The sequence below is a fragment of the Protopterus annectens genome, chromosome 3.part0 (genome assembly GCF_019279795.1).
Source record: "Protopterus annectens isolate FY-2018-M chromosome 3.part0, PAN1.0, whole genome shotgun sequence".
NCBI lineage: Eukaryota > Metazoa > Chordata > Ceratodontiformes > Protopteridae > Protopterus > Protopterus annectens.
Window position 1 is genome coordinate 1,890,640,196 of NC_056731.1, and position 26,532 is coordinate 1,890,666,727.

Sequence of the window (26,532 nt, forward strand, 5' to 3'; positions counted from 1 at the left end):
AGAGAGAAACTGTGCATTTTGTATTTTGTCTTGGACCTCACAAGAATATCCACTCATCATCATCTGCACTTGCCTTGCTGTAAGATTAAGGGTATAGTATATCTCTCAGATATAGATAGGAATATAGTAAATATTAGTTTAGATGTTTTCTGTACTTATTTGAGACTGTCCTGCAATGTTTTTAAAATATTTCTTTTGATTTTGAACTTTGAAATTACTGTGTTGATTGAGTATTGTCTTGTAATTTTGTTATTTATTAATTATATTTAAACCTATCTTTGTGGCTGATGTTTGTGAGACATATTTAAGCTCTTAGAGTACTTGCATATGCATTTGGTGACAATGTACAGACCACTCCTAAATAGCCTTGTAAGTCTAGGTCAGACAACCATTTGGATAATAGTAACATTACACAGAAGGATTGGACAGCCTTTGTAAGGGCCTTATAGTAGCTAAGTAGGGGTTGGTGGCAGTGGAAACTACCTTATAGTTTGGGCAGAAGGGGCATAGCTAGTAAACATGTGCCAGCCTTCCTGAGGTGTGTGTGTGTTTGTATATAAACCAAATCTCAAAATGTGTGTGTCCCAGCTACTTGGGCAGGGCCACAAAGCACTGGTTGGAGAGAGAGGGTGCTGGAAGTCTTGGCTTGGCCCCTCAGCTGAGATCTCAACCCTATAGCTGCGCCATTGGGGAGTCTTATTGGGGATCTGGAGAAAGAGTGAGAAACCAACCCCAGAGTGACTGTGATTTCTGTGTGCTCTTAAGGGAAATTGCTCTTTACTGTGTGTACTTGTTATCCTCCTAGTGTGTACATCCACTAGCTGTTGCCAGTGGTGAGGATTGAGGCTCCTTGATTACTAGGCCAGTGTAGGGGTGTCACACTGGTTATCAAGCATTTTTCCATTTCTTCAACATAATCTGTTAAATACATGATAACCAATCTACTCCCTTTATCAACTTTCATATACCTTAAGTCAGACCTAGAAGTAATGCAGCCCTTTCATTTAGTCACTTAAAAAAACAAACCTCTATTGACTTTACTGTTAGCCATTCATAAAACACCTTGCTCACACATACCGTGGAATACATTAATAGTAGTTTGCAATGCAAGATTAAAACTGTTTCTTAAAGGGACAAATATCCAGGAGCTCATTCTCATGAAAAATGTACACTAAATTTAACTTCCTACAAAATAGCTTTAAATCTAATTAGGTGCAACCTTTGTTAACTCTTTTAGAAGGAACAAATGACAAACCTTTCCACAGTATCTTAATATGTGCACCATTGAGATGCTCATTAGTAAAATTGAAAATATTAGTCAGCATTTGATAGTGTCCAGGAAAAAGTCACAATATGAATATAGCGATTTCACTTCCATGACTGACCTCTGCCTTGATATGAATGCCCCCCTCTGTTCAATAGCATTCTCTGATTGCCCGTTATGAACCCCATATCTTGTAGATGGGATGTTTGCTTGGTAGCAAACCTTTCTGATCTCCTCACTAGTTCTTGAAATAAAAAAATCATTATAGTAAGCAGTACCGTTCTGTGAATTGTCTTCTGCAGGGACAGAATGATTATTAGAAGACTCTAAATGGAAAATCATGGGAGAACTATTATTACGGTGCATAAATGCATTTATTTGACTGTGTGCAGCAATGTCTCTTCTCGGCATTTTCTTTTTCCTTTCCACAACAGTTAGAACTTCCCTATGTAAGGCTGAAGAAATAGTGTCAACCTCCACCTGAACGACTTAGAATTTTATATAAACGTGGTCAAGTGTTTAACATAGTTTATTCTTAGGAAGTCCTTTGGATGAAAGCGCTAAATAATAAAACCATTTATGATTTTTACATTGGTTTCCTTTGTTTACCCTACCAGTGGATGATTTTTAACTTTCCAGTTCATCTTGCTGTCACTTGTCTCCCTCTTCTCTCCCGCTTCCTTAGCCAATGTCAAAACATTTCTGCTTGAAATTACCTCCTCATTAAGGAAAAAAAAATCTCAAAAAACTTCATCCTAATATGGGACTTCAGTCTCAACTTTCTTGACCCTAATCAGAACAATATTTTGGAAATCCTTAATGACTTCAAACTCTCAACTGGTAAATGAACCTATCTGACCAAATCCTAACTCTTCTCATCACTCACTTCTTGATGTTATTATTGCTAATAATCCTAACATTACTTCCAAACTCACATTCATCCCTTCTTCCTTCAGTGACCTTTGTCCAGTCAACATAAATATCTCTCACTACATAAACAAAATCCTCCCTCCCTCCCTGCTATCATTCCATAACAAATCCCAATCTAAATCACAATCTAACATTCTTACACTAAAGGCACTTTTAGCCTCATTCGACTGGTCTCCTGTTATCTTTCCTACTCACCCTGAGGACTGCAGCGTTCTCCTCACACAAATTGTTGATAACTTCCAGATCTCACTCTTTTCTAAACCCCCCTTAAAACAACTGGCTCATGTACAAACTCAAAAGCCTCAGGGAAAATGTCTAGCTTACTTGGAAAAACAGCCCATCCCCAAACTCCAGAGAACACTATATTAAGCCATGAAATCTAGCTAATCAGGCAACTTAATAGTCACATTATGAAAAACGCTTCAGTCATCCCTTCTCAACTCACCTAAAAATTTCTGGGTAGAAGTCAGCCACCTGACAGGCTGTACTAATCCATCTAACACCCATTCTTCCTATCGCATCAAACCAGCTGATTTCAGCATCCACTTCAGTACAATTCCCATCTCTGATTCCATTAATAACCTGTCCTTTTGTTCTAACCTCTCTCCTTCCCCTATATTCCCACTTCCATTTCAAAGCAGTTAAAGCTAAACACACAGTACCACTACTTGAAATAAAAACTGACTTGCCTGCTGGTCTTCACCATCTTCTCTCATGGTTCTTATTCCTGTGTAAGGACTTCATAGTCCTACTCTTTCAGGTTTATAATCTATGCCTAACTCAAAACATCATCTAGATATCTGGAAAACTGCCATAGTTAAACCCCTCCCTAAAAAAACTAACCCATCCCACACTACTAATTTATGTCCCATCTCCATTCTTCCCATACTTGGCAAACAATTTTAAAAAATAATTATGGTAAACTCTCCCACTACATCTCCCAGTATAATATACAATCCTCCAAACAGCATGGCTTTTGAGCTGGTTGGAGCACTTCTTTTACAGCACTCTGGACACTTACTGATAACATCCTCCTGGCTATGGATTAAGGCCTCCTCAGTAGAACCGTCTTCAGTGACCTCACCAGTGCTTTTGATCTGGCTGACCATAACATTGTCAGATCACTTAACTGAAATTGGGATTAGCTCAGATGCAACTCCCTGGTGTAAAAATGATCTTCCCAAACAGTACTTCTGTTTTATTTCAGAACACATTTTCTGCTCCCACCCCTTTCCTTAAAGGAGTCCCTCAAGGCTCCATTCTGACTCAACAAACCAAAGCAAGTCTTCCACTCGTATGGCAAGTGTAACAGTCCACAAACCAGCAAAGCAAACACCAAAAAACTTGACCAGCTCTTAAACGATGGTTCCAAATAAAGAGATGTTATTGTTTTAGCTCAGTTAAAAAAAAAAAAAAAAAACAGTTTTTGCTGTATAGCCTTCATCAGCATCTTTTTTGAACTGTGCTAAAACCATAAAATATCTCCATTTGGAACAACCATTTGAGTGCTGCTCCATTCTGACTCCCCTTCTTTTTTCTATTTTCATGAATAAACTACCACTTGACTTCCTTTTACTTTATGCTGAAGACATGGTCTTATTTCAGTCAAACCTGAATTCCTCAACCGTACAGCAACAACTACAAGCAAACTTCCTTTCTCAAGTGGCTTAATAAGAAAACGTTAATGCTGGAACACTTCCAGAAATAAACTATACTGTTATTGGTACCTCCCTTAAATGGAAGAAAAACTTTCAACCACTTCTTAACAATGACCATCTTGACAATCCTATTGATCAAGTCATCTCCTTCAAACACCTCGGTATGTGGCTTGATCTTGCACTGAACTTTCACTTTCACTTAGAACAAATACAGAAGAAAATTAATTTCTCCTATTTTAATCCTATAAGCCCCCCCCCCCCTTTTTTTCTCCAGACCAACCAGGAATGCCACAGGCAAAGACATTCTACTAGCCCTGCTTGAATATGGACTTCCACTAGTTGCAGCAGCATCTAAAAACTCCTCCACCATTCAAACTGTAAGCAACTCTATATGCCATTTCATTATCCCCTCCTCTTGAAATGTGTCATTGTATCATGCTTAATAAATCTAATTGGCTACTTGTCTAACAACATGTCAGCCTGCTTCTTGGATCCTAACTCTACAAGCTCCTCAAAGAACACTCTTGTCCTTCCATTGCCTTCAACCTCTTTAGTCAATTCCCCAGTTACAGTCCAAGAAGTCTTAACCACTCTGGTCCACTTTTTCAGTGTCATAGAACAGACTTCATTGCACTAACCATGCCTTCTCCATCCTAAGTCCCAAACTCTTGGAATCCTTACCTACTGATATTAAATATCTCATGTCCTTGGTTATTTTGTGCTTAGCTTGAAGAACATCTCAATTCAGTGTCAGTTTGCAAAAGCCTTCTCTCTGAACACATTAACTAATCCCCCACTCTTCCCTTCACCAGCTAGGCACATTTCTTTTTCACATTGGTTCCCTACAGTAATATGCAACATCTTTTCCATAGTCTGTGTTGTATGCAGTTTTCTATGGGCTCTTACTTTTGCTATATTTTACATTTTGTGCTCTATCCCTGCACTATTTAACATTGTTCTTATTCTCTCCTTACTCTAACTGTCCCTTCCTACTGTCATGTCTGCTGTATACTTTATTATTGGTACTGTTATTGATTCATTCCTATCTGCACACATTTTGTTTGTATTCATAATACTACTTGTTAAATTGCTTGCTTACTATCATTTATATTTTTCCAGGTGGAGACTGGAATAGGCCAATTTGAATCGATGCCTACCCCGGCTATCCGATTGAATGAATAAGTAAATAAACAGGGACTTGATTGGCTGTCAAATGAGAACTTCACTCCTCCACATGTATAAAAAAAAAAAAAAAAAAAAAAAAGTTTGATGGGATAAAATATCTTGCAGCTCCTTGTTAAGAGTGATGCTTTATTTCTGCCCATTAATGTTTTACTTTAGTAGTCCACTCCATATTTGAAGCTTGTCTTTTTAAGTTCATTGAAGAATCCGTGGGTTCAGGTTGACTTAAAAGGTTCTTTTTGTGGACAAATGTGGATGGTTCTTTGAGGGAGTCAAACATTTTCTTTCCTTCTGGCAGGGATTGTCTCTTAGTCTTACTGGGAATATGAGTTGTCCTTTGATTTCTTTCTTTTTTAATTATTTTATTAGTGGGGCACATGCTGTTCTTTTGGACATTACAAGGGGTAAAAAGCTGTTGTCAAACCTGATAGTTTGGTCACCAATTTTTAATGGAGCAAGGGACCAGGCATTTCTTAAAACAAGGTCTTTGTCTTGAGTGGAGATAAATCTTACAATAATAGGTCTTGGATGGCTGTTTTTACTGGATACAGAAGTTGTAGTTAATGACCTGTGTCCCTTTCTACCCTGAAGGATAGTGCTTCAGGTATGTTTAGGATTTTAGGAATCCAATAAGTCAGGAAATTAATCATATTGTACCCCTCCATCTGCTCCGGTATGCCATAGATTCTTATGGTGTTTCTCCTGGTTCTGTTCTGTCATCTACCTTTTCAATGAGTCTGGTGTTTTCTTGAAGAAGAAAGTCTGTTTTTCTTTCTGTTAACCGTTTTTAGTACTTAATAAATAAGTACCTATCCAAGCATGTCTAAAGGTCAGCTCCAGGTGTTTTCTCCTGTCTACCTGATGAATCTGGGCATCTTGGGGCAATGCAACAATTGCCTCGTACATAGACAACCCTCTCCTCCTACCACACACTACTACGACCTGTGACAGATGCACTTATATAGCCAAACTGGAAGCAAAGCTCTCTTCACCGAAGACTGGACTAGGCAGTCAAGAGGAGAACGTAAACATTTGCACCACACCACACTCATCACATAGTCCCTCAAAACCTACACCACCAAAACACACCCACAGAAGCACAAAACACACACCTACATTCCCGGAGGCTCTGTAAAAATCTGCCCAAAAACCTGAGACCTCCAAAGCAGAAATGCAAGCAACCTCCGCCCACCAACACAACCCAAATGGCACACAGCCCACAAACTGTGTGCCACTCAACTACAAGCCCATAAGGCATAACATACCCAACACTCTAGTCATAGGTGACTCTATAGTTAGGCACATTCACCAGGCTAAACAAGGAGAAAGTTACTGTCAGCTGCCAGTCAGGAGCCAGGATCAGCCACATAAAGCACACACTCAGATCACTCCACAGCAATTACAGATATGACTCTGTCATTGTCCATGTTGGTGTGAATGACCTGAGACGTACCTCCCTGGACTACATGAAAAGAGACATGGAGGAGCTCTCCAATCTTGTAGCCCAGGCAGGTATGACCCTAGCCCTGAGCATCATCCTGCCATCACCTAGAATGATACCATAGTACAAGGACAAAATGATGGACTTCAACAATTGGCTAAGCTTCTGGTGTCATTCTAAGGGAATCCATTATCTGTCTACCTGGGATGACATGATCGACACACCACGATGCTTTGCCAAAGATGGCTTGCACCTGTCACCCTTGGTATTCCGGATACTGGCAAAGGCTCTTGCCACCCCTGTAGTGCCTTTTTTAGGCAAGGTTCAAATGACAAATTCACCACTGTAACAGGTACAAGCAAGCAAAATCTGAGGGTAGTGCTACTCAGTGCTAGAAGTCTAAACCTCAAAATGCACTGACTGGAGGCACTCCTTAAAATGGAGAACATTGATATTTGTGCAGTGACAGAGACCTGGTTCAAAGCTCCAGAGAGCACCCCTGCATTACCAGGCTATAATTCATACCACACCTTATGGCCACCTAACCCAGACTGAAACACTAAAGGCAGAGGCGTGTCCATATTCATTAAGGATATCCACACCTCCAAGCTAGTTGCTCAGCATAATGCGTCCGAGATTATCCAAGTTCAACTAACTCTGGGCAAGACCGCAGTCCAGATTATAGCTTGCTACAGACCCCCCCCCCCACCATGCCCCAGGATTCCCACTCCTCTTTTCTTGATTCACTGGAAAATATTAAGGTACAACCCAACACCCTAATAAAGGGTGATTTTCAACTACCCCACCATTAACTGGGAAAACTACTTTTATTCAACATTTTCTGGAATTCATCAATTCCAAAGCCTTGGATCAACTTATCCACACCCCCACCAGGGGCAGCAATATACTAGACCTGGTTATCCCCAACATGGGCGACCGGTGTTCCACACCAGATGTCAGTTCCTCGTTGTTCAGATCTGACCACAAGCTAATCACCCTAGACATCCACATCCCACTCCCACCCCCCATTAGAGAAACAACCATAAAACAGTTCTCCAAAGCTAACTTCATGCTTCTTAAGACAGAAGTGGCAAACTTCACAACACCCATGCAGATAGACAATAGAGGTAAGACTGCTGAATCATACACAAATGCACTTTATAAGCACTTACACGAGTGCATAGATCGTGCTATCCCCAACAGAACCAAGATGCTATCCTCCAAAAAAAGGAAGCCAATATGGTGGTCTTCTGTCATAAGCAAACTCTACAACAGAAGAAAGAAACTGTTGCAAAAGAGAGTAAAATCCCATGATTGGAGGAACTCCCTGATCAGCCTCAGTAAAAAGCTGAGATCCCTCATATAATCATCCAAAGCTAGTTATAAAACGAAAATCGCCACTGATTCTAAAGACAACCACAAAGCGTTCTATAGCTATGTCAAGAATCTCAATGGCAACACTCAGATCTGCCCTGAGTTGTAGCACAATGGCACTAAATATACAGAACCAACTGATATTGCCAACATCCTGGCAGATAGGTTCAGTGCTAACTGTACCCCCCTCTCACTCCCTAAAGGGCCCATCTCTATACCGGAAGAATGCAAAGTTCCTGTAATCACGGCTGCACAGTGAAAAGCCTCACTTGCCAAAGCCAAGAACACAGCATCCATGGGACCTGGCACCCCACCCAAGTACCATGTTCAGTCATAGCCTCACCTCAGGCTTTGTGCCCATTGAATGGCGCACCGCGATGGTTATCCCACTTCACAAAGGGGGAGCCATGGCAGACCGTGGAAACTACCGCCCCATTAGCCTGACAAGCCTGGTCTGCAAGGCCATGGAACGTATCATCATGGAACTCCTAAACAAAGACATTGGAGATCTCCAAACTCTGGACCCCACCCAGTTCGGGTTTGTAAAAGGCAGATCATGTCTCCTAAACCTGATAGACTTCTTTGCAGCAGTCACCAAAGCCATAGTTGAGCGTAAGGTGGTTCTCACAGCCTATCTAGATCTCGCCAAGCATTCAATACCATCCCTCACTCTGGAATTATAGAAAAACTCACTAAACTAGGTATAAATCCGTATGTCACAAGATGGGTTGCCAACTGGCTTACTGACAGAACCCACACTGTGAAAGTAGCAGACTCCAAAGCAGACTTCAGACCAGTGACAAGAGTACCACAGGGTTCAGTCCTGGGTCCTCTCCTGTTTGGTATCCACTTCTTTGAAGTACAGGCTAACAGTGAAGGTCTTTGGCTAACTAAGTTCACAGATGACTACAAACTAGGAGCTACAAACAAAACTCCTGACTATGTGGACATCCTACAAAAGGGCCTCACTGAGATACATGTCTGGTGTCAAAGCCATGGCCTCAAGTTCAGTGCCAAAAAGTGCATTGTCATCTCCTTTGATAAAAACTCTGTACCCATGAACTACCACATAGGCAGTAGTCTACTTAACACCAAAAGTGTGATAAGAGACCTTGGGACACAGGTGGACAGTAATCTCTCCTTTGATAATCACATAGCCACAGTGGTCAGGAAATCCTTCTACGTGGCACACCTCATCACAAAAGGTTTCTCATCCAGAAAAATAGAGGTCATTGTTCCCCTCTACTCATCACTCATTAGACCCATTATCAAGTGCAACGCCCCTTTTGGTATGTACCTCACAAGACATCTACAACAACTGAAAAGGTCACAGAAGTACCTCACAAAGAGGATTACTGACCTCAAACAGATGCCCTACGCAGACCGTCTCAAAAAACTCCAGCTTTACTCCGTCGCATATCACCTACTCAGAGGCGATCTCTGCCTAACATACAAAGCTGTGTCAAACCCAGAGCTGTTGGACATGCTCCACTTAAAGAAATCCCAATCCCTCTGAGCTACACGCTCTAGGGACCTAAACCTTGTCACCACAATAAACAGAACATGCTGGAGGGATAGATTCCTGTCCCAGAGATTTCCCATACTCTAGAACAGACTACCTATCTATGTCAAACAGAGCTCCTCATTAGTACTCATTAGTACTCTTCAAGAAAAATCTTGATGATTGGATGAGAAATAGGAAATTCACCCCGGGATCACTTCTGTGGCTCTGCTTGACAGGGGCACAGGAAAATAATTTTCTTGGGTGGCGAAAGCCACTGTACTTTTTTAGCTAGGCTTGTATAGGCCCTACGGCCAATAGCTTAGTGTACCTACCTATGAACCTCTAGTCTGCATCTGTTACAGAATTTTCCAAAGCAGCAATCTGGGCAGTTTGTTGTTTAAGGACTTCATTTAATAAGGTTATTTGTTTGGTGATATCTTCTTTTATATTGTCCACTTTTAAGTTTAATTTGTTTATTTTACCCGCCAAATCTTGAACTGCAGTAATGATTGCTTGTATTTCTTCGTTGGCGCTTCTTGCTGAGAAAGAGCTGCTCATCTTCCTTTGTGAATGTGGTTTCAATATCCCTTCTGTTTGAAAATTTGACAGGAGAATATGAAAATTTTAGCTTAAAAATTAAACCAACTTGTAGTTTACGACTTCCAGAATCTGAGTTTAGTAGTTTCAGGTCTTTGTTGCTGAAATTAAATAAAAAAAAATCCTGTCTGAAAAAAATGAATATTACAGAGCTCAAGAACTCTGCTGCTTTCAGTTTGCCATCCAATCCAGGCCACGCTCCACCTGGCATACAGTCATTAGTGTTTTACTCTGCTACACTAATCTGTCTGTGCAACACGTGTGTTCCTCCCATTTTTTACAACTCTCTGTTATGGCTTTATTTAATGATAGATTACCCTTTATTTGATAAGATATTCTTACCTTTCTGTTCTACTGCCATGATTGGGTTTCTTTCTAAGTGACTATAAAACTCTCTGCATTCATTCCAGCATTGTGTATTTGTGGAAGGCAAGTTAATGATCTATACTGCTAAGATGGTTTGCAGGTTTAAAGAGGAGTATAGTTTTTCCCTGTTAATCCTGTTGGTGTCATTTCAGGAAGTGTATAAGTAATTTTTCTCAAGGCTAAGTCATTGTGCAAATACACCTTTAGCCAGAAGTTTGGCACTGTGTCTGGATGTAGGGTTTTTCATTTAGGATATTTTCTTAATTTTGTCATAATTTCTCTGTATATTGCTTCATTCCATTTAATATCTCCTATATTGCCCCTTATTTTTTTAACATCTTCTATCCATTCTGTATCTTTAACAGGGTTGTTACAAATACTCCAAAATGTGTTGATTTCTTTTAAGGTGGTATTACTTGAACTGTTTTCCACCAATTCTCTGTAAACCTTTTTTGGCTCATAAGCAGATTTGTTTCCTACTTTTCCTTCATATTTTTATATGTAGATTCTAAGTTTTTTCTGTTTGTGTTGATGTATTTAGTTTATTTTTTGAGATGGTGTAAGATAAATCCTGATCTATTTTTACATTCTGTTTTGAAGAATTTTTGATCTAGTTCTTTTTGTGTACATTTAGCATTCATACTTACTGACTTGATTGCTTTATAGTCCCTTTATTTGATGCTTTGTGTTGACATTCTGTTTGCTCTGTTCCCTTCTTATGTTGCTCTATATTTTTTTTGTTGACACTTTGTTAAACTAGCAGCACTAGCTTCTAGTAAATATTCTTTCTTTCTTAATCCATTACACGTCCATTCAAGTAACGAGCAACACTTGACATTTCTCTTCCTGCAATATGCTTGTCAATGTACCTGTTACAACTACTTCGCCTTCCATTTGGTGAGGGTTAGATCATGAATTCCTTCCCCCAAACTGTTCATGCCTTAGAACAGATAGACTCACTAAAAAAGCCGGAGGCATCATCTTACTTTATCCAAGCACCTTCACAGTGATTCCATATTCAAAGCTTGTCCCTCTGTTTTCCACCGCAGAGTTACTAATTACCTTCTTAAAAGTAAATGACTGCAAAAGCCTTTGTGTCATGGTCATATACATTCCCCTAGGAAACAATATTCCAATTCTTGAAGATGTTCTTGCCTGGACTGCCAACAATATAAAAAATGAAACACACATCTTAGGCGAAGTTAATATTAACTGGTTAGATATCTCCAGTAATAACCCCCCTCAAGCATCAACCGTCATATTTATACTCAGCTAATTTCTGATATTACCAGACCTGACCCCTAGAATAACAAAGGTTCAGTCCTGGATTGGATCCTGGTTTCTGAACCTAGTAGGATTTCTACCTCCTATACGCTCCCAGACAGCATAAGTGACCATTCACCTGCATTCATAATATGTAAGCCCATCAGTCTACCACATATACACCAATATAGACCCACAAGAGATCTATCCTACTTCTCCCCAGACACCTTAAATGACATTTTGCACAATTTTAACTGGAATCCACTGAAATTTCTCCCACTTGATGAAGCTGTGGAATTCAGTTTCACATTTCTTAAGGTCCTAAATAATCTTGCTCCTCTCTGACTAATAAGAGTCAAGACAAAACATGCTAACTGGCTTGCCAAGTCCACAAAGCAAATTATGTCCACTAGGGATAAAGCCTGGAAACCTTGACAAAAAAAAAAAAAACTCCCTCCAACCTCATACAATATAAGCAACTTTGCAATCAGGGTAAATTAGTACTCAAAACCAAAAAAAGAATATTTGCAAACCCTCCAAAATCAACATAAACCCCCCAAAAGTTTTGGGGAGCAATCATCTCCCTACTTCATCCTGGAACCAACCATAATACTTGTACAAGTCCAGGAAAAACTCCTTCTGAGTTAGCAGCACTCTTTTTAACCTGTCACCACAGACCCACTAAACCCTACACCACAGCATACCCCATCTATTACAACACCCACCTTCTCATGCTGTTTTGTGCTCACCTCAACCATACAAAAGCTTCTTCAAAAACTTAAACCATGCACCAATGCCCCAGATAATCTACCTGCAGAACTCTTACAACTGTCAGCCTCCTCCATAGCTTACCCATTCAGTATTCTCATCAGCAGAAATACCTCACTAAAAGAATTACAGGCCTAAAGCAAATGCCCTATGCTGACAGTCTTAAAAAAAAAAAAAAAAAACACTCCACCTATACTCTGTTGCATATCGTCTACTCAGAGGCGATCTCTGCTTAAGATACAAGGCCATGTCAAACCCAGAGCTGTTGGACATGCTACACTTAAAGAAATCCTCCTCTAAGAGACCTAGAACTGATTTTCTTTCTGATTCTTCTGATGAGGACTCTGATAAATCTACTCCTTCTGACTACCAGGATTTACCCTCGTCTACTTATGAGGATTCTGATGCAGAGGATTCCATTCCCTCTACTTCCCCTCCAGAATATTTTTATTTTGATGAAACCTTGCATTCCCTTAGGGAGCATTTCCGCTGGGAAAGCCAGGACTTTTCACAGTTCAAAAAGAGACGTAGGGAATTCTTAAACCTGCCTCAATACATCCTCTGGTTATCCCTCCTGTTCTGGAGATTGTAGATGACTTCTTCTTGGAATCCAGACATAGCCCAGACACTGTGCCTCCAGCTCCCAGGAAACCTGACAGGTACTACAGAGTACCTGACTCTCTCAAATTCCCGTTCAAGAATCATACTACGGATCCAGAGACCATTTCTCAAGGACCAAAAGGCATTAAGGCTACAACTGCCAAAAATCCTACCCCTTTTGATAGGGATTCTAGAGCTTTAGACAGATTGGGTAAGAAGGTATATATTTCTGCTACTTTGGTCATTAGGGTTTTAAATTGCCAGTTTCATATGTTAAATTATGAGCAGCATATTATGGTATAAATTAAACAGAAAATTATGTTGATTCCTGACTGTGCTGAACACAGAGATTTACAAGAGTTAATGCATTCTGCTGACCAAGCAGGTAAACCTACTTTGCATTGTGGTTTTGAAGCTTTAGACGCCTCTTGCAGGGCTGCTGTTATTGGGTCTGAACTTAGAAGGCATGCTTGGCTTAAGGAACAAAACTTACCAGATTATGTTAAAGCTAAATTACTGAATGCACCCTTAAACCAAGAACAACTTTTTGGCAACAAAGCAGAAGTCCTCAAAAGGATGGAGGAAAAAGCTACAGCTATGCAAACTGTTAACGATTTCTTACAAGTACAGCTGCCTACAGTAGACATTGGCCTTCAAAGAACTGGTCCTTTCCAGTCCCTTCCAGGCTTTCCCAGTCCAAACCCAGGAGCAGCAGACCACCAAGACTTCAGTCTCAGGCTATGCACAGATATAAGCAGTGTGGGCCTCCGCTTCCAAAGCAGGTAGTAGTAATCCACCCCCTATGGAACAATGGCACAGTGACTTATCCTTGACTCTTCCATGCCTTGCTCAGCTACTTGCTTCCTTAGGAGGAAAGCTCACCCTGCATGCAAAAAACTGGGAACTCATTACCCAGGACAAATGGGTTTTAAACATAGTTTCCCTAAGATACAGATTCCACTTCCACTCACTCCCATCCCCAAGTGGATGGCCAGACCTCCCCCCAAACCAGTGGCCGGATGCCCACAAACAAGTACTCTCTCACCTCAGTATCATGGCTACTCAACGTGTCCCAGCAGAACAAAGGGGACAAGGTTTTTATTCAAGACTTTTCTGGTTCCCAGAAAAGAGAACTCCTGGTGTCCTATCCTGGACCTTTCTATTCTCAACACCTTTCTGGTGGTTCCAAAATTCAAAATGCAACAGCTTCTTCCTATGCTAGCCAAGGATGCCTGGCTGGCAACTCTAGACTTAAAAGAGGCTTACCTGCACCTCCCAATAAGGGAATCCTGCAGAAAATACCTAAGCTTCAGGGCAGGCTCCATGCACTTCCCTTTGGCTTATTTACTGCGTCCAGGGTATTCACAAAGTGTCTAGCTCCAGCCATTGATTTTGCAGGTAGAGAAATATTCAAATTTACCCGTACTTGGACGATTGCCTGATTCAGTCCGAGTCGGGACTTGCTATTACAACACCTGGCATTTATAAAGAAACTTCTAACTTCACTGGGGTACACCATCGAGAAGAAATCATACCTATTACCCTGCCAACAGATTGTATTCCTGGGAGTAAGCTTGAACACAACTTCCTAGATGGCATTCCTCACTCCAGAGAAATGAGTTCATTTGACAACCTACTTCAAACTACTGGCCACAAAAACCCAGCTATCTGCAAGGAAAATCCTGCAAGCCCTGGGATTCATGGCCTTACGCATTCTGTTAATTCCATATGCAAGACTGCATATGAGGAAACTTCAGTGGTATCTAAAAAGTCCATGGTGTCAACATTCTCAGGACCAGGAAACAGCGATTCCTATCATTCCTTGTCTAAGGGCAGAGTTCCTTTGATGGGCAGAGGCCTGCTACCACAACAAGGGACTCCCTTTCATTCTACCCCCTGCCACCCAAACCCTAACAGACACATCAGACTTTGCATGGGGGGCTCACATGGCAGGACAGTGCATTCAGGGCAAATGGAACTCAAAACAGATACACTTGCATATCAATCAAAAATACATGTTAGCTGTACAGAATGCTCTGACAGCCTTCAAAGACCTTATTCTTTCAGGACAACTATTGGTAAAGACAGACTACACCACAGTTATGTGGTACATACACAAGCAGGGGGGAACCCATTCCTACACACTCTGCAGATTAGCCATGGCTCTGTGGAACACATCCTTGAGCTACCAAGTGAACCTACAAGTTCAAGTCCTACCAGGCAAACTAAATTCACTGGCAGATGACTTAAGCAGAAATCTCATGGACCCACATGAATGGAAACTGGAACCCAAAATATTCAAGCTCTTGAGGAGCAAATGGGGGACACCAGAGGTAGAACTGTTTGTCGCCCCTTAGAGCTACCAATTGAACAAATTCTGCACCAGAACTCCCCTCAGTCAAGCTTGGAAAGTGGATGCCCTGTCCTTTTCCTGGGAAGGCCTCTGTTTATGCCTCTCCCCCTCTGCCTCTCCTCTAAAAGGTTCTACTAAAGATCAAACAGGACAAGCCAAGGACAATACTGATTGCACCAGACTGGCCACACCAGCACTGGTACCCCCTTTTGTACAGTCTGACAGTGCTACAACCTTGGCATCTGCCTCAGGCCCTTTCCCTGCTGTCCCAGCAGGCGGGCCAGTTTCTGCACCCTCTGCTAATTCCCTGAGCTCACCTCCAGCAACCCTCAGTAAGCAGGTGTTGGATGTCATTCTTGAGGCAAGGAGGCCTAGTACTAGAAAGTCCTATTAAGAAAAGTGGAAAAGATACTGTTCCTGGAGCCAGGCTCAGGGGATGGGCACAACGGTGCCCAGCTTACCTCATATTCTAGATTATTTAACAGAAATGCTCCACAAGGGCCCATCTTTCTCTCCAATTACGTTTCATGCCTCTGCCATATCAGCACATTATAATACTGAGCCACCCCTCTTCTCTCATCCCCTGCTAAAACAATTCCTTAGAGGGGCCAACAATTTAAGACACACCAGGAGAGCTACCACTCCAGCCTGGGACCTTAACTTTGTATTGGAAAAACTCACTTTTCTCCCCTTTGAACCAGCTCCTACAGCAGAGTTGAAATTACTTTCTTGGAAAACAGCTTTACTTCTAGCTATTACTTCAGCAAGAAGAGTGTCTGAACTGCAGGCCCTCATGGCATTGGAACCCTTCATTATCTTTCGTGCAGACAGGGTTTCCCTCAGGACTAATCCATCCTTTATGACCAAGGTGGTGTCTAGTCTGGCTCTAAACCAGTCCATTCATTTGCCTACTTTTTCCCGTAATCCTCAGAATAAAGGGGAAAGGATACTGCATTCTGTGGACATACACAGACAGCTTTGATTCTGTTTGGACAGGACTAAGCCTCTCAGAAAATCTGACCAGCTGCTAGTTAGCTTTGCTGCAGGGGCAGAGGGGAAGGCCATTTCAAAACAAGCCATTTCCAAATGGATAGCACATTGCATCCATTTCTGCTAGAAACACCATGGAAAATGTACCTCACAGGGGATAAGAACACATTTTGCCAGGGCTGCATCTACCTACTGCATTTTTCTAGAGGAGTCCCTACCAGGGACATCCTGGAAGCTGCAATCTGGAGCTCTGTACATACTTTCAACAAGCATTACCACCTGCCTATCTTTTTTCTAAATCCAGAGCTGGATTTGCCACAGCAGTCTTACAGGGCCTTATTGCTAGCCCTAATGCTCTTTAACTACCTCCACTCTTCTTTAGCTTTGGGAGTCAACCCAAATGTGATGACTGCAACAGTAAAACACGAAGAACGTAGTACAGTTGTGTGCAGTCACCATAAATGTAGATGTTCGAGTGTATTTACCTTTGCAGTCCTGGTTACCCTCCCTCTAGCCCCCTGACTTCTCTTGACTTTTACCTTTCCTCCTTATTTGGCATATACTATATCATGTATATTTGCTTTTTGCTGTGGGTATTCCATACAATATAATTGCTTCCTATTGTGGGGGCACCTGACATCTGGGGCAAGAAAAACAGATGTAATGGCATCAGCTGCCTGTTTTATACTCCTGACAATCTGAAGTCATGGAAGAAGCGACAGCATCCGACGCAGAAATCCGAAGACTCTGGTATTCAGGCCGGCTGAAGGCTACCTGCAGGCAGATAACCCAAATGTGATGACTGCAACAGTGAATACGCTCTAACATCTACATTTAAGTGTACACAACTGTACTTTGAGTATAAGGGAGTTATTACCTGTTTAGACCTTGATAGTATTCATTTGACAATTAGCTGGGTTAAATAAAAGAATTTCCTGGCAAATGTTACAATTACCAAAGCAGCATTTGTAAGAAATAGCTCTTGATGTGACTTGGAGTTAGGAAATGTTTCACGTAGACAGAAACTGTAGTACTATTGAATTTATTCCCAGTACTCTGCAAAATTCTGTACCTTTACCTATGGAGTGATTTTTACCACCCTTCACAGTTGTGCTTTTTTGCATGTGTTCTCTAATTCCCTTGTTAGCTTTGGTCTTGAAGATTCCTTAGCAGAAGTATACCTCACTCGGGAAAATTTGAGCCTCGCACTGCTCTAAGCTATCCAGTCTGTTATATCACATTTAGCTTTCAAATGTCTTTATTTTACTGTCATGCTTGAAATCAGACTGCAGATCTATTCTTTTTTCTTTTTAGAGAGGTGATAGCAATTGTTTTTTTCTGGTTACATATTCATGCATACACCCCAGGAACCTAGAGTCACTGTTTACTTATTTTGGGTAATTTTGACTTGTTTCTGCTTCTTTTATCACCTGCCAGTATGTGGTAAGTTTTCTCGTTGCAAAAGTTCTGACTTCCTGTCTTGGTGATTAGTTACAATTTTGGGAATTGCTATATATATATTACAAACAGACCTGCAATTAAATTTAGAATGACACTTCAGTTTTGCTGGTTTAATTGCTTTAATGAAAATAATGATGAACAGTAAAGCCTGCAAAGAATGTTTTACTTGAAAAAATTATGTGATTGCTAATGCTGCTAATAAAACCATGCTTCATATTTTTTACCATGTAGACAAAAGGTGGTAGAAGGTACACTGACGCATCCATTTGCACTTACACTGTCTGGCGAGACACTTTATTGGACTGACTGGCAAACGCGTTCCATTCATGCGTGCAACAAACATACTGGGGAAAAAAGAAGGGAAATACTGAGTGGAATTTATTCACCCATGGATATCCAGGTCTTCAGTCAAGAAAGGCAGCCATACAGTATGTTTAAATCATTTCTTTAAGCCACTTTGCAAGATCATGATGTTTTTTAACGTGAATTTTCATTTTACAGTTTTGATTACTTTTTGTTTCATGGGGATTGCCCTATGTAAACAGAATTGTTCCATTAATCCTTGTTTAATTCTTAAGCAGTGCTTTAGCACTGTTGGCATAAGTGTGCATTATGCCCTCTTGTCTGGTATGGTTTCCAAGTGCTCTAAAGCAGTATAAAGGTAGTTTGAAATGATACCATGATATGTGACGCACTTCCAGACATTGCCAAAGTCTGGATGTCCACTAAGTAAAAGAGGCATTCCTTTCTTCTTATGTTGATGTGTGTGTTTGTCCATGTTTTGTGTACACACACACACACACACACGCTATATATATATATATATATATGTGTGTGTGTGTGTGTGTGTGTGTGTGTGTATATATATATATATATATATATATATATATATATATAGATATATATATATATATATATATATATATATATATGTGTGTGTGTATGTATATATATATATATATATATATATATATATGTGTGTGTGTGTGTGTGTGTATCTGTATGGGTCTACTTCTGTTCGAAAACACACTTTTTCGAACAACAGAAAGCAGAGGCCCACTTCAGCGAAAGTGCACTTTCGCATAAATCAGTTTGTTTATTTATTTATTGATATTTGTTAACCGGGTTTGTCCAACTGGGCTTGTGGCCCATTTTCAGTGGAGACCCAAGGAGAAAACTCCAGTAGTACATTTTTAAACAAGTACAATTTTAAACAATATTGATATAATAGTTATAGCAAAAAGATTCATGTATGTTGGGTTAGATGCATAAAGTTTGTCGCATTAAAAAGAAGCTAAGTTACATAATTTTACATTGATATAGTTCAATAGGTCAACAATAAAATGTTTGTTTGTATAAAGTTATGCAAATGCATAGTAGACGCATTGGAGACAGAGGTGTAATAAGGTACTAAGTATGGTCCTTTTGAGGGTACATAAAGGGAAAGAAGACTAGGTGGGGTCATGGCAAGGGCAGGTTCTGGAATTGTGAAAATAAGCTTTTAGTTCATTTTTAGTGTGAGGTGTGGGAGATTGAACGTAAGTCAAGGGGAAGTTTGTTCCAAGCATGGGCAAGGGAGTGTTTGTAGAGTAGTTTGCCTACTGACCTTTATGGTTGGTAGATATCAAGTAATTGTTGGTTAGAAGTACGGAGGGTCTGGGATGGGATGTAGATGGAGATTAAGGAAGATAGAGATAGACAGAAGGGGGGTTTATAAGGAATAGAGTGTAACATATGAAATTAATAAGATAGCAGAAATTGGAGAAGTTTAAACCATTGAAAAGGGTTTAAAGAAATGCACGAGTTGTATGGGGAAGTTAGTAATGAATCTGGCTATTTTATGGTACGTCTGTTGGAGTTTGTTTAGAGTGGAGGCCTGGATATTGGTAAGAACTGGGGCAGCGTATAAGGGGGGGGGGGGAGGAGTGCCTGGCCAGGGTAAGTCTAGATTCAGGGGTTAGGAATTTTTTGTTCCGATATAGCAGACCTAGTTTCTGGTTTGTTTTTTTATACACTGGAGTATGTGTAGGTTGAACTTTAGTTCGTCATCGATAATGACCCCTAGGAGTTTTGTGTGGGTGTCAGTTGGATAGTTGTATTCAAAGATTTAATAAAAAAGGAGGTTTTGTGATGAGAAAGAGAATGGGGAAGGAAAAGTAGGAGTTTGGTCTTTAGGGGATTTATGATCAGTAGGTTGTGAGAGAGCCATTATTCAGTGGATAGTAGGGCTTGTTGGGTCAGGGACTGTAGTTCAGGAATGTTATTTGAGATGGATATAAGTGTGGAGTCGTCGGCATACTGAATAAGGGAAGATTTTTTGCATGAGATGTAAAGATCATTGGTGAAGATGTTAAACAAAAGGGGTCCCAATATGGAGCCTTGGGGAACACCAGTGGAGATGGGAAGGAAAGGTGAGGAGGATGAGAGCCATTTGACAGATTGTTCCCTGCCAGATAGGTAACTATTAAATCAGGCAAGTGCCGAGGGAGATAGGTGGAGATTTGCGAGTTTGGATAGTAGTAGAGGATGAGAGAGCATATTAAAGGCTTTGGAGAGATTAGGAAGAGATAGGAAATGAGTTTATTGTTGTCTAGGGCCTCTGCAATGATATGAGTGAAGGAGAGGAGGGCAGTGGTGATGCTGTGCTGAGGACAAAATCCATGTTGGGTAGGGGTGAGTAAGTGGTGCGTGAGAATGTGATTGAGAAGCTGCGAGTGAATACATTTTTCTTGTATCTTGGAGAGGGGGACATAATGGCAATGGGTCGGTAGTTTGAGGGGTCAGTGGAGTTTCCACATTTATGAAGAGGGATAGTAAAGAAAGATTTCCAGAGGGTGGGGACAGTTGATTCCAGAATAGATATATTAATTAGTATATATATATATATATATATATATATATATATATATATATATATATATATAGGATAGGCAATTGAGTCAGCAGCAAGTTTGAGGAATGTAGGAGATAGATTGTCAGTGGAAGGAGAACAAGGTTTTAGCTTGAGTAGTAGAGATTTGATGTAAGTAATGGGAACTGGTTCAAAAGAAAACAAAGTTGTGTTAGTGGGACTTAGAGGGGTGGGTGTCAAAGTAGAGTTTGGCTTAGAGGTTACCAGATTTTGGATGGAAGAGATGGTGTTTATTCAGGAGGGTAGCTGTTTCCTGAGAGGAAGAGTTAGGGTATGGGGAGGGATTAGAGGGTTTTCCCGGATAGAGGATGTTGAGAGTTGACCCAAATTTTCGAGGATTGGATTTGTTAAGCTGAGCAGAGCTGTGGTATAACTTTTTGTCATTAGTTGTATGTTGTTTTGCAAGGTTCCTCAGTTGCCTGTATTTTTGAAAAAGAGGTGGTGGTTCAGTTTTAGTCCAGGTTTTCCAAGCATTATCTCTTTGTTTCATAAGGGACCTAGTCTCCTTGGAGAGCCAGGGAACATGATTTGATTTTGCTCTGATCTTCCTAGAGGGAGCGAAGGAGTTTAGAGTACTCCTGTAGATGCTATTGAAAGTGCGTACAGCATCGTTTAGGGGGAGGTGTTTTAGGATGTACCAATCTATGTTGTGGAGAATGGAGTTAAATTGGGATTAATTGAAAGTTGATCGTTTTGACAGTCTTTGATAAGGTGGGGTTTAGGAATATGGGAGTAGTGTCTTAAGATGGTGGTAGGGAGATGATCACTGAGGAAGTCAGGTAAGGTGGTGGGATTGTGGTATTGGTGGGGGGGGGGGGAATTGGTAAGGATCCAGTCTATGATGGAGCTGGAGGTGGAATTTTTATGGAAGTGAGTGGGAGATGTTATAAGTTGGTTGAAGCTGTGTAGGTGGATACAGAGTTGGGGGAGTCCGTTGTGAGTTTGGACCAATCAATGTTGACATCACCAAAGATAAGTGTCTCATGTGGTATGTTGTGGGAGAACCAGGATAGGATGTTTTCAAGAATGGGCAGATTGTTACCAGGAGGAAGGTAGGTGGAGGGAATTGCAAGTTTTTTTGTGGGGATTCAGATGGCAGTTTTTCTTTCAGCTTTTCCCATTTAGGGGTCACCACAATGAATCATCTGTCCGCTCATGATTGGCAGTGGAGTTTTACGGTGTCGAGTTGCCAGCCCAACCTTCGACGGACACACATGCATGCACTTGCGCCTAGGGCCAATATAGTGTGTCCAATACACCTACAGCATGTCTTTGGGATGTGGGAGGAAACCTGAGCACCCGGAGGAAACCCACGTGACCACAGGGAGGACATGCAGACTCCACACAGAAGATACCCCAGCTGAGGAACGAACCAGAGAACCTCTTGCTGTGAGGTGAGAGCGCTAACTGCTGCACCACCGTGGCCACCCGGGATTCAGATGGCAGTTAAGGATGATGATTTCAGCTGGGAGGAAGTCAGGAATTGGGGAAGGGTATGGTTAGAGGTTAAGGTTGTTTGAGTAGAGGATGGCCACGCTACCCCCTTTTTTTACAGGTCTATCAGATCAGAAGATATTATAACCTGGTGGGAGTATTTCACTATTTGAGATTTGTGGCTTGAGCCAGGTTTCAGATAAGGAGAGAATGTGATGGGGTATTGAGAGCTATCCATGAGTGCAGCTCAGTAACTATTTGCTAGACTCTGAATATTCAATGAGTAAATAGTTAAGTATTTGGATGGAGATGATTGTTGTAACTGAGGTCGGTGACTGTTAGAGGAGTACGATGGGGGCAGTGTAGAGGTAGTTTTGGGGAAAGTGAGGGTGGGGAGAGAAGAGGGGCCAGGGTTGGGATGGATATCTCCAGAACAAAATAGGTTTTTAGTGAGGAGAGAGTGTGTAGTAGATGCTAGATGGAGTTTGTATAGTTTTGACTTAGCTTTTTGGGAAGGTTTAAAAACCTGTATTATGGATAGTTTATATAGACTTGAGGTAGTAAAGAGATTAGGGGACATAGTAAAAGATGAAGTAGTTGGATATATGTTGTATTAGTGAGAAGTTGGTGAACATAGGAGTGGGTCAGAGAGATTGGAGTGGTAAGAGGTGGAAATAGAAAAGTAGTAGTGTAAAAGATATTAAAAAATACATGTTGGAATAAAATATGGTCAGAGTAGGTAGAGACAGTGGTATAGAGGAAGTGGTGTTGACAAGATTGCAGACTAGTAAGGTGGTTGTGGTAATAGGCAGGACGTGGAATTGTAGTGGCTAGTGGGACAGGAAGGGGGGATAGTTGGGTATAAAGGTAATTGTAATGATGGGTGGGAATGGGGGTAGGGTAGGGGAGGGAAGTGAGCCCGAACGTAGCTAGGGCGAATGGAGCGGGGCTAGCACCCTGATCAAGATGAAGTCAGAGAAACAATCAGAAAAAGATAGTGAAAAACTAACTTGAGAGACAAGGCTATAAAGTTTCTAAAGGTATAGTCACCAGAAATAAATAAAGAAATAAAATATGAGCAGAAGTATGCTTACAAAAGGACACTGGCCTCAAGCTGCACAAGTAGAATTACTTGAAGCAAACCCAGTGCTGTGTGGTTAAAATAAGCTACAATAGAGAGGGGCTTTGGAGGGGGAGAGAGAGGTCTTACTAGCAGCAAAAAGCAGGGCAAAAAAAAATAAAAAAACGAAGCACGGTATAGTGGGGTTAAGGAAGTATTCCCTTTTCCCCACCTTAGTGTGATCTCTTAGTATATGCAAGTAGCAGGGGGGGGGTGCCAGGGGGCTTGCCTCCCTGCAAAAATGTGTTTCACTTTACCTGGCTCACCTCCACTACTTATTTATACTATCTCCGAGATCAAACTACAGTGAAGAAAATGCACCATTTCCTTATCCCCACTGTACTGTGCTTCATTACACTTTCGCTGAAGTGGGTCTAAGCTTTCTGTTTGAAAAAGTGCATTTTCAAACAGAAGTAGACCCATATATATGTTTGCGCGCATGCACACACGCATTTACTTCACTAGCCTAAGAAACTGTTTTGGGATGCATCAAGATATACATATTTTGTGAGCTGTATTTCATAGTCAGGTTAATTGTGTCATTTAACATTGATTGTAGAGTTTTACTCTTGGGTCTGTACAGCAAATGGGCATCTTCTAATTATCAGATGTATCATTTTGAGGAAGTGATGTTGCTGAGGAATGTGCTTCTGGTCTCATTTGTTAAACTTCAACATGCTTTGTATTTTCACCTGTGCTTTTGAGTAGACGTTGATGTGCTTTGGGTGAAAAATATGTAGATGTTCTTTGTGTGGGTCACTGCTGCAGTCAGCCTAAGGGATCCTTGTCACAAGAAGAGTCATAAGTGTGGTTTGACTTTCCAAAATGAGCACACGTCCTCTTCAGCCAACCTACCATTATCTTGCATCCAGCTTATTGACATATCTGGTAGTACATTCATTTTTAGCACCCATCATCACTAAGGTGCGATTGCTCTTGATTGTATGAAGTTAGTCCAGGTTTGTTCTACTGGAGAAATTGGAGTGATACTGTTTCTTTCTGTCATAACTCCAGCTTGCTTCCAATAAAGGTCCCCTTGGTTCAATGTAGCGAAGAAAGTAAGTCAAGCAAAATTTTGTGCTGTAGTGCTATGTACTAGATTCTGTGATGTAGTTCTTAGGACACTGATGCTGAAGCAGGGAGCTCGTTGTATTTTATTCAACACTGTGTGTGTGTGTGTGTGTGTGTGTGTGTGTGTGTGTGTGTGTTACAAGACTAGCTTGCCTCTGCAAAATATAAGTGTTATTATCTCAGTCACTTTGGGCATTTTATGTTTCTGCTAAGTGCAGCAATTTTATCATCTACAAACCATGCAGCTTTCTTTCTTTCCCTTTTATTTCTAGTAAGCTTAGCCATGGGTTCTGTATGTAGAAGTGGTGTTAGGGAAAATGAATGATGCCCTGTCTGTTGTGCTCATATGTAAGAAAAAATACTTCTCGCTCAGACTTTTCCCATTGGGTTCATCATTAGTCTTAACAAGGGCAAGTAAGCTTCTTAAGATTACATTTTGTAGAAACTTGCAACACCCTCTCTGCTCAGGCTTTTTGTATTTATTAGTGATGCCAAACAAATGTGATTAACATCATTTGTTGGGTTAGTCACTTTCCAGCTGTCATCTTAAAATGAAGTATAGCATAAAATATTGAGGCCATATTTTTCAGAACCATGAATGTACTGTTCTGGGAGTCAGGGGCACTGTTAAAATACTTAATATAAGAAGTATGGGTTCTACAGGGATTTTTCAGCACTGAGTCTAATAATTCCTGATGTTTTAGCAAATATTAGCTACATTTTTCTCCAGAATTAAAGAAACAGCGTTTCTGTTATGAAACCTGGACTAAAAAGCATGTCTGCATTTGCTAGTAACTGCATTTCTTGTGCTAACTAATGGTTTACTTCAGGAAAGTGCTAGTTTGTTTTGGTCATGAAAAGTCTGTAGCTACTGATAGGTAATTTTTGATAGACTTAGAATAGCTCAAGAATTTTGCCTTTTAAATCCTTGATTGTATTTGCTTATAATGTTGTGTGGATTTTGTTTATTAAAATGCTGAAGTTTTGATCAGTCTAGCAGGGTATAAGCAACAGCACAAACTGACTGTATAAGGCTTGGCTCATAGTTCAGCAGAGTTCCTCATAGCAAGAATAGAACATTTCTTCTGTACCTGGCAGAAAGTAGGAAGTCTGTTAACTACACATAAGCAACAGCTGCATATACTTTTAGGACTGTTGGGATAAAGGTACCTGTCAACAGAACTGGATTGGCACTTATTAACGCAAATTGCCATTTAGGCTGGAAGTGAGAAATGCATCTTTGTTGGCTGGTTGAAGAAACTTAATTATTCCCCGTTTGTTAGGTAGTGAGCTTCCATAAGGGCATATGTTAGAGAGTTACCAGGAATTTTATAATGATTTATTGATGGTGAACCGTTTGCTGTAGATTTTGTCATGACATTATATAGTGCACGCAGTGTTTACATGGGAGAGGACTACTATTGATTTGAGAATTGGCTTAGCAATGGAGAGCTGAATAAGTATGAAAAGGACCATTTTGAGGGACAGCATGGTTGTGGGGGGGGGGGGGTTATTACTTAAAATAAAGTGGTCTATTTGTCTTCATACCAGTCTTCCTCCAGGTGTCAGTAATGGGAGCAGCTTCATTCTTTAAGACAAAATATGAAATACGGATCAAAAGCTAGTAAAAGAAAACAAAAGTAGAAAGCAAAAAAGTCAGGCAGCCAGTGTAAAATAAAATAAAACTTTAATACAGACAATAAAACAAATAAAAGATTAGCGCTTTCGCACCTACACTTGGTGCTTCATCAGATCTAAATATAATTAATAATGTTATTGCTTAAATACTAGTTTCAGACCATGTGAATAGTGGTCTGAAATGTTAGTATTTAAGTAACATTATTAATTATGTTTAGATCTGATGAAACACCCAGTGTAGGTGTGAAAGCGCTCATCTTTTATGATTATCATTTAAATGATTTAATGTGAAAAGGTAGAAACTAAACCTATCAGCATGGTTTTGTATGTGAAGGATGCAAGCTGCAAACTGTTCAGATTCATTAGTAAGTAGTTGATTCAGGTCACCCGTTGTATGCCATAATATCTTTTATAGATTGACATTCTAAGGACTGAAATTGCAGTGTGCAGAACAATGGAATGAAATTACAGTGTACAGAATAGCGGAATTAAGTGTGAATATACAATGCCCAAGGTTGCAGTACCTTAATGTATTCCACCTATTCCAAAGGTACAGCAAACAAGAGTTGGTTAGCAATGATTGGGATCCACATTATTTCATGTTAGG

At 40.6% G+C, this 26,532-nt stretch overlaps 1 protein-coding gene across 1 annotated transcript in view; it reads left to right on the plus strand.

The window, feature by feature from the left end:
- The window catches only part of LRP5 (LDL receptor related protein 5), a 1,224,287-nt gene that overhangs the window by 257,297 nt on the left and 940,458 nt on the right, over positions 1–26,532 (plus strand). Inside the window, exon 3 of the mRNA XM_044065976.1 lies at positions 17,983–18,179. Within this exon, the coding sequence (XP_043921911.1) occupies positions 17,983–18,179 (197 nt within the window). The remainder of the gene's footprint in view (positions 1–17,982; positions 18,180–26,532) is intronic.